This window comes from Palaemon carinicauda, chromosome 22 (genome assembly GCF_036898095.1).
Source record: "Palaemon carinicauda isolate YSFRI2023 chromosome 22, ASM3689809v2, whole genome shotgun sequence".
In the NCBI taxonomy this organism is placed as follows: domain Eukaryota; kingdom Metazoa; phylum Arthropoda; class Malacostraca; order Decapoda; family Palaemonidae; genus Palaemon; species Palaemon carinicauda.
Genome location: NC_090746.1, coordinates 20,438,623 through 20,448,622, shown reverse-complemented (window position 1 = coordinate 20,448,622; position 10,000 = coordinate 20,438,623). Strand labels below are relative to the sequence as shown.

At 33.8% G+C, this 10,000-nt stretch overlaps 1 protein-coding gene and 1 long non-coding RNA gene across 4 annotated transcripts in view; one reads left to right on the top strand and one right to left on the bottom strand.

Moving 5' to 3' along the window:
* The window catches only part of LOC137616361 (uncharacterized), a 342,608-nt gene that overhangs the window by 269,247 nt on the left and 63,361 nt on the right, over window positions 1–10,000 (bottom strand). The window lies entirely within an intron of this gene.
* Window positions 3,033–10,000, top strand: part of LOC137616360 (chemotaxis regulatory protein ChePep) — a 32,795-nt gene continuing 25,827 nt past the window's right edge. For all 3 annotated transcript variants that reach the window (XR_011039406.1, XM_068346028.1, XM_068346027.1), the window contains exon 1: window positions 3,033–4,103. Coding sequence is in view for 2 of the 3 variants with exons in the window: in XM_068346028.1 (XP_068202129.1) it covers window positions 3,773–4,103 (331 nt within the window). In the remaining variant the exon portion in view is untranslated. The remainder of the gene's footprint in view (window positions 4,104–10,000) is intronic.

Below are 10,000 nucleotides of genomic sequence, written 5' to 3'. Positions count from 1 at the left end.
GCTTGATATTTTGATCTTGGAGGGGTAGTGACAATATTTTCGTTTTCTTTTTATAATGCTAACTTATCTCTATCAAAATTCATCCTTGTCAACATTCACACTATTCAATATTTCATAAGATTATTTTTTTATTTGTGATTGGTTGTAACCATTTCAGGTAAAGTAACTAATTGATCTATTTATCTATACGTTCTTACTCGGTTTAGACTATACCCCTCTATCTATTCATTATAATCATATAAAGTCTGTGCGTGTGTGCGCATACATGCATTTATGATCATAGAGTATGAGTGTCTGAGCTTGACCCTCATGACTGGCTGCAAGAGAACAAGAAGCTGAAGAAATAGGAGGTAAAATCAATGAACTTACGCTTCCCCTCTTTAACTGCCTACTCGCTCTGTCACACAAACACATGCACACACAATCGCATGCACACGATCACATACACCCAAACAAGTACACATTCAAACTCGTGTTTCATATCACACAAAAGTTAATGCATAAAAGAAATTGTATGACATTCGAGTGTGCATTAATATAACCATATCTATTTTACATAAACACAAACATTCATTCGCACATCAAGTTGAAATTCACCTACTTACAGGCACACGCCAAACACATAATTAAAAGAATGAATTGCGGAAGGCATCCCACACACATACGTTCTTCTGCATGCGCCCAAACAAAGTATATACTGTATATACCTTCCTCCCACATCCGTATTTCCCCTTTCTCAGTCGGCTCAGACTGGACCACATACAGGTGTCTCCACCCGGAACCCCTTATTTGAGGAATGACTAAACATCTGGTCAAAAACGGTTACTTATTCCCACTGTACGAAAATGAGATTTCTAATACTTTTAATATTACAATATAAAGCAAATCGGTACTTAATACATAGATCTTCAAAAACAGGTTGAATTTTAGTATTATTTTTTTTCTCATGGACTTGAAATTACAAAACCTAAAATTTACAATTTAAGGGTTACTGGCCATTTGGACAAACGTAGTTTATAATTGCTCCAGTTTCATTCAAATTGTGTTTAGCCGTCTTTCTTATATTCTATGAAAAACAAATAAAAAGAATTGTATTTTTATAAATAATTTTGTTTAGAGGGACCATCTATACCTACAGTATAAATATAAAAGCAATAACATTAAAATTTACGATACTTTAAACACCCGTAAAAGGAGTATCTGTCAACTAAAGCTCCACATCAGATCCCTTTGGAGTTTGGATGGCCATTATCCCGTCCCAGTGTTATTCAGTTGATGAAATTACCCCAGGTGTTTCGCACGTGTTCTTGGAGACTTAACTGTGTGACGATTAAAGAGATAACATGATTTTCTATTAAGGGATAAAAAAGTGAGTTTCTAGACTTGGATTTTATATATAAGGATCAGGAACATTTAACATCCGATTGAATTTCCAAAACTTTCAATGTACATGACATCAGGCAGATGTATAATTTTTGCGTTCAAATAAGCGTGTTTTTGTGTGTGAATAAATCGGTATTTTAGTTACATTGAGTGAAGAAATGGGTGTATCTCAACATATAATATACTGTATATATATATATATATATATATATATATATATATATATATATATATATATATATATATATAGATGTGTGTGTCTTCATGTTCGTGTGTCTGTGTGTGTGTGTGTGTGTGTATTGGGGGATGGTATATCACCAGAGATCAACGACGTACATTGGCTAATTACACCCTCTAGAGGCGGAGGGTGAGGTCGCCATTTCCCTATGCCACACACACACACACACAAACACACACATGCACATGCCCATATATATATATATATATATATATATATATATATATATATATATATATATACGTGTGTGTGTAAATAGAACACAATCATGTATGTATGTTCTAATGCCAGACAGTCTAAAAATCAAAAGCAGACTTTACCAAATCGTCCTCTCTGGGGTGCTTTTCAAAGTTTATTTTTATCCACATTTTTCTGTATTCTTTAGAAGAGTCCTGTCATGACAAGGAAGGAAAGAGGGAATGTAAGTCATTAGCCTCGTCATGAGCTGCCGCCACCAGGAACATAATTACTGATCCAGACAAGATAATGTTATAATAAAATAGCGCATAGCTCAGAGAGAGAGAGAGAGAGAGAGAGAGAGAGAGAGAGAGAGAGATTATGCCAGGAAAAAGAAAAGGAAATAGATCTTCAGCGAAAGAGAGAATATGATTAATAGAAGAAAAATTAATTAGAGAATTTGCTAGGCAAAAGGAGGGGAAATAGATCTTTATTGAAATTAAGATATAGAAGACAAATTAATTAGTGAGAGAGAAAGGTAGAGAGCTTATGTTATGAAAAAAGTAAGGAAGTAAGATCTTTACTGAGAGAGAGAGAGAGAGAGAGAGAGAGAGAGAGAGAGAGAGAGAGAGAGAGAGAGAGAGAGAGAGAGAGTCTTTTACAAAAAGAATTGTATGAAATTTAAAAAATTAAACCACCTTAAATTGCAAGAGGAACTAACTTCCTTTCTTAACGATCTGGCAATCTTGTCATTACGACAGAAAAAAACCCACAAGAATGATGTATATATGCGGCCAACTAATTGGAAAATGCAATAAAAAGCAATGTCATATATGACAGATTACCATTAACGGCTCTTGCTTCCTTATATCAAAAGAATATTAAAATTATGCCCATATACCTAGTTAGCGTAATTCACTAGTCTTCTTTTGTGTTAGAAATTAATAAGAAAATTCTGAAGAAATTGGTGATAAAAATATACATGATATTATATTGGCAAATTAATGACGTGTGAGACAAGCTATACATACTGCGCCAGACTGGAAGGCATTAGACCAAAAGTAAACATTTCATTTCCTCATCCGAATGTTAGATGTTGACTTTTATGACACCTTGATTGTAATGGCAGCATTCCTTTGATGGCACACTTCGATAAGGGGTCACCCTTAGCCCAGGAAGTGCCCCTACGCAGCATGAAGTATTGACGGAGCTCAGAAGGCCTTTACAGGTTGTGCTGCACACACGTGGGTGCTTTTAGCGCACTAGTGTATTCCAGTGGTACTTAAGTGGGCGGTTTAATTTCCTAGTAGTTTGATATAAAATCTTAATGGAGTTCTAATTGAGTTTGCCTTGTGCTACATTGTCTACGTATATCAGTTAAATTCAAAGAATTTCTTGTGCTGGCCTAGATTCTAAAACCAAAGAATTCGCAATTTTAAGAACGCCTTCTTCGGGGGGATTAACAAAAGGAATAGTTTGCTTTCTATGAAGGAAAACCTGCACATTCCAGTATTGCCTGAAAGAAAACAAACCTCAATAGACTGGTTTTTTGTGTGTATGTGAACTACTGCTTGCGTTTTATGTGTACTCATTGCCATACTGTGCGTGGAAAAATCATGCAAGAATGCAAGCTTAGTGCCTGCATAATTGCAAACGAACACTTGGAATTAGCTGCACCTGTATCATTAACATAAACCTGTAGATGAGGGCGTGTGTATTCACTACAATGAAATCATGTAACCAATTTTGATCTATGCACTTTAAAAAAAAAAAAAAAAGATAAAATAAGAGCTGCACATGTAACCAATCCTTTGCTCTTTGTGATACCTTATCACCCCCACCCTATCCTACCCACACTGTGAAGCTATGTGCCCCTATGACCTGTAGAAGATATTTAGTGTAGAATTGTGACTGTTATTTGCTACACACTGCGCAGGGCGGCACTGGTAGGTATACCTGGGCTTGAAGAGAGAGATGGGTTGTGGTACATCCAAAGCTGTACCTGTCGTGTTGGACCAAGATGCTGTCGAGAACCTGAAGGAAGCCCATCTCATCTCTGATGCCCAAGAAGGACTAACTTGTATCGATACCCCGGATAAGGTATCGGAAGCAGTAGGATCTCAGGAATCCTCTCCTTCGCTGCATTCCGTCAAGACGAACGGCATCGAGCCCGCTCTTCCTCAAGCAAACGGAGAAGTTCTTCCTGAGGTAGGAGAAGAAGAGGTAAAGGAGGAGGAGAAGGAGGAGGAGGAGGAGGAAGAGAGGGAAGAAGAGAAAGAAGACCTCGCTGACTTGCCCCGTTCAGGTAACATCTCTTGGATGTGCCACACTCTCTGACTTGCCCGAAACCATTCAACATTCTCTCTGTCTCTTTCCCGTTATCTGTCAATCACGTCCAAAACTAAAAAATAAACACTGAATGCCACTCTTTTGTGTGATCATGTTCATGATGCTCGTTTTGATATTTGAAATGCTAGTGTCCATGTTTTGTCAAAGTTTTGTTGATGTTGTCAATGATGTTATATTAAGCACAACTTTCCAGCACCGACTGAATGCCAAGTTTTTCTTACTCTGCTCTGTCTTGGAAATTCGTAGAGTATATATATATATATATATATATATATATATATATATATATATATATATATATATATATATATATATATATCCTTTCACTATGAGCTCTACGTTATCTTCATCTTGTACTTCTGTATCAAGACATCTCGTTGTCAATAACCTCGTTTGTGCATTTGTGTGTGCGTGTGCATTTATCGTTTGGCTGATCAAATAATGTTTGTACTAAGTGAATGAAGGAGCCTGACCTGCATTGTGTGGTCCTTAAAGCATGTAACAATATTGGAAAGCATTTGTTGGCCTGTGTCCTCCAGCCTGTCATTTCCGCTTGCATGCAAATTGTGAATTTTATAATTAAACATGATATTCTTTTAAGTTTTCAGTGTTTGATGGACTTGCATCCATCATATTCTAGAGATGCAAAATTGGTAGGATTTTCTCCAGAAAGAAAACAAAGATGGTTTCATTGTGTTTAAATTCAATATACAATGATCATGGTTCTATTTACAATGAAGGTAGAAAAGAGAGTATCAGTTAACTTTACAGTATAAGGCATGTTCATCAATATAAAATGACGCTCTTAAAATCAACTAATGCAAAATCATGAAAATTCTGCTGTTATTGTGTAACTGTGATATGAGTGTCTATAAAAAAAAAAAAAAAAAAAAAAAAACTTAAATATCTGTTACTTTTACTATGTGGCAGGATAAAAACACAGTAACCCATAACAGGCATACTGTCGGCTACAAAAAAAAAAAAAAAAAAAAAAAAAAAAAAAATTCTTGTAAGCCTAATAGGCCTTTCTGCGTCGAAGAGACGGATAGGAACACTCGTTTTCCTAGCTGGGAGACGCACGGAGCCGAGGAACAGAGAGGAAATTACTTCGCAGATAAGATACGGGAAATTAGCATGAGTGCGACTGTCACGCGCGATCTTATTTCCAAAATAAACAGCTTCACGCAAATTAGAAACTGGTGTTACTGAAAATCAGTCAAAATATATACACGTAGTCGTTATATAACTTGTATGTATATATATATATATATATATATATATATATACACACATATATATATACACATATATATACACACACATATATATATATATATATATATATATATATATATGCGTGTGTGTAGCTTATGTATACATACACATAATTCAGACGCGGTGACATCTTACGAATTAGGTGATATATATATATATATATATATATATATATATATATATATATATATATATATATATATATATACTGTAATATATACACACGCACACATACACATACACACACACACACACACTATATATATATATATATATATATATATATATATATATATGTGTGTGTGTAATTAGTAAAACAGTCGTAGATGGTGAAGGATTGGACTGGATTGGTGATAAGAATTTAGCAGACCTAGAGTATGCGGTTGATGCTGTCCTTGTTAGCAGAGCACCACAGGATTTGCAATGCTTTTTTACCAGATTGCATGAAATGTCACACAAGGTTGGGCTGAAGATAAAGAGAAGAAAGACAGAGATGATGACAATGGAGTATGCAATGGAAGATGGAATATAGGAAGGAGAAGGGATTAATGAGGTAGAATCATTTAAGTTTTAAGGAACTATAATCTTCAATACAGGGTCTTTAGAATTAGTTTAGTGAAAGGTTGAAAAAAACAGATCAGACAATGGCTACGTTAGGTAGAATTTGGAAATCAAATCGCCTGAAATTGCATGTAAGAGTCAGACTATACAGTATATCAGTTTAGTGAGATCGCTGTTACTCTATGGATATTAGTCATGGTGTGACAATGAAACAATCTCCAATAGATTTAGTAGATTTGAGAACAAAGCCCTCAGAAGTATATTGGGAGTTAAATGGCAGGACAGGATTAGAAATGAAACTATAAGAGAGTTTACTTGAGTGTCATATGTGGATGAGATCATGATGAGGGGTAGATGATGGTTTGGGCATGCTCTTCGCACTCCCCAAGAGAGATTAGTTCACCAAACTTTCAACTGGGCTGCACAAGGCACTAGAAGAGTTTGAAGACCCAGACCTACTTGGCTGAGGACTATGAAGCGTGAAGTAGATGATGAATGGAGAAGTGTTGAATTCAAAGCTCAAGATGGAGACGACTGGCGAAGTCCAACGGAGGCCCTTAGTGTCAATAGGCGTGTATATATATATATATATATATATATATATATATATATATATATATATATATATATATATATATATTGCGTAATTGCTACATATTTTCAAGGGACAATGAACTCAGTAAGAGAAGTTCTTTGCATTATAAAAAATAAAAATCATGTAAAAACAAAATAGTGGTTATAAATCACAAAACAACCGCAAAAAACATTCATGCCTTAAATATTGTTGCAATTTTGAAAACCAATTGTCACAAGAGCAAAACAACTTTATCAATATGTCTATTACGCAATTCATTGAAATTGCAAAAGATAAGGAAGACGGAATCCTGCATGAATAAATGTACAGTTGGGCACAGGATTCCTGGCAAACCAGGCTCTGAGGAAGTGCACCATGTCACACTTCTACTGCGTGGCGAGTAACCAAACAGCTGGTGTATGGTGTAAGGAGAAATCGTAAAGGTGGTCGACGGAGCTAAAAACAGGAACTCTCCGTGCAGTAGGGATGTGAAAGGCTACATTTCCTTACTTAGACCGAGGTGTAACCTGAGTTCCTGTGTCCAACTGTACTTACACATTTATAAATATACATATATACAGAGGAAGAAAAAGTCCAATTTCATTTGTATATTTTAAGTCAATTATATAAACATAAATGGACAAAATGCTAATGATACCTCGTCAGTCAGGAGTAAAAAAAAAAAAATTAAACACTAATTACCTTATGGTTACATAGTTTAGATGTTTGCGGGTACGAATGGTTCTGTAAATTGTTTTATCATTTATTTCAATGCTGGTTCTATGTTTACACGATTATCTTTTATCGTTTTATGAAAAAATTATTCTTTCAGTTCATTGAACCTTAAACATTTTAACAATTACACAAAAGTACTCAATAATAGTTTTTCATACACATTTTTGGAGAGACTAATGTATGTATGTATATATATATATATATATATATATATATATATATATATATATATATATATATACATATGTAATGTATATACATATATATATATATATATATATATATATATATATATATATATATATATATATATATATATATATGTGTGTGTGTGTGTGTGTGCGCGCGTGTGTGTCTGTGTGTGCATAATCGGACTGTAAAAAGAAGAAAGGTTATAGGTTTGAAATGAGATATTTATATTCAGAACCTTATTAATTTCTTCCAGGAAGACAGATAGATCAATAACTTATAAAACTTAGACGTTAAATGAGTTTATGCGCGTCGGTTTTAAAGAGCCCGATGAATTTTGTTTTCTCCTTCCACTCTCTTCGATTTTCATCTTTTAGGATGACCTTCAAAAGTGCATTACCTTCATCTTCTAATCCTATTTACAGTCTCTCTACCTAGCTTATGCCAATATACCTTGCGTACGAAGGTTTAGCATTCTTTCTTCCTTGATTTTTCTTTTTAAATAAAATGTTTATAACTACTAAGAAAATTTATTATCTTCCGACTATTTCATTTTTTTCTCTCACCTTTCCCCTTTATCTACTTTGATCCTCTATACAGATTACCAATTCCTTTGCCCTTTATTTCCTTTCACCAACATCATTCATTCTGTATTTTTGTTATCATCCGGCATTCCAATGAGGTTATGTCATATCCATTAAAATGAAGTAACCATCGATTTCCGAATCATTGCTCATGACTACTGTATTGTTCCCCGGTCTAGGTCTGTCGATATATACCGGTATTATGGTATCTCTGTTGTTTGTTGTTGTAGTTGGTTTGCCCTAGCAATGGCGTCCTTAACATACAATGACCCTAAGCAACCTCTACGAATGACATGGTTATAAATAAGGGTTTAAAGGTCTGGTGTGGGTCCCCGGAGGCAGAAAACTACTCGAATCCTTAGTGGGCTCTTAATGCTTGTTATTTGTCTTTTTATATGAGCCCCAAATAGCTTCTAAGTATCCCCGTCTAGGCCTATTGATGAATAAGGGCGTCATGCTGTGTCATTGCAGGCCCAAAGATACGAATAGACTTTTACGACGAGTTATCCAGCGTTTTTTCATATGATCTTTTGAAGGGATTTACTTATTCAGAAATTATTTACTACTTTAATATTTAGTCTAAAGTGATACGTGCTACAAGTCTCTCTCTCTCTCTCTCTCTCTCTCATTCAATCTATTCATATAGACGTATGCATGCATAAACATTTACGCACAGTGTTATATGGATACATGCGTAATACACACACGCACACACACACATATACAGTATATGTATATATATATATATATATATATATATATATATATATATATACAAACACATATACAGTACATACATTCGAGTGTATATATATATATATATATATATATATATATATATATATATATATATATATATATACATATATGTGTGTGTGAGAGTTTGTATATATACATATACTTGAATAAAATATATACACACATATATATATATATATATATATATATATATATATATACACACACATATATATACACATTTACAATGAATATTTATGTAGATTTTATATATACTGTAGTCGGTGGATCTAAATTGGTGCAACCTATGGCAGATATAGTTCTGCTGATTATATCTCACAATAAAATAAGAAGAATTAAGTTATTGTCAATACCATTGAACTACAATAACAAGCTAACGCGGGAAACCCGCTTCGGCTGGAGAAAAAAAAAAAAAAACAATGGGGGAGGAAATAATTCAATAAAGTAAGCCCACTAAAAATGATCGAAATTTTTATTAAGATGTCTGTTCACATAAATAATTAGATAATCAAATATAAATATACATATAAGTAAATGATCATGCAAATTAACTTCCCAAGCAATGATTCCATGAACTTGAAAGAAATTATTGTCAATGCGTGTACCTAACAGAAGAACCAAAAATACTGAAATATTCTCGTAGTACTCTGAACGATCACATAGGAACACTTTTCCAATAACTGCTGTTAACAATGATTTCCTGTGTTTATACGCGTTAAATGCACTGTGTAAAGATCAATAAATATTGACTTAAATTAGCCATAATGTAAACGTTTATTAGATTAACAGTGTAATATATTACCTTGACGCATTAATCAAACGATTACTTCCAATGTTACTTGATAAAACCATTTTAACTTAATTCTTAATACAAACTAGGTTTTACCTATATAGAATCTACTTTAAGAAAAAATATAACAGAAATAAAAATAAAAATCATAGGAGCTCGGTAACATTAGATTATTATATGAGTTACAATATATTCTTCAAAATAATACTAACTATAATTGTTTTGCTGACCTCAAGTTCGCTGCGATAAGAATTGGCCCAAAAGTAATAATCTTTTAGAATCAGATCATCTTGGCACAATTGTCTAAGATAATGCAAAGAAAAATAAGAGCGTAACTTCCGGCTATATTCTATTCCTTTTCAAACATCAAGAGAAAGAATAACTTG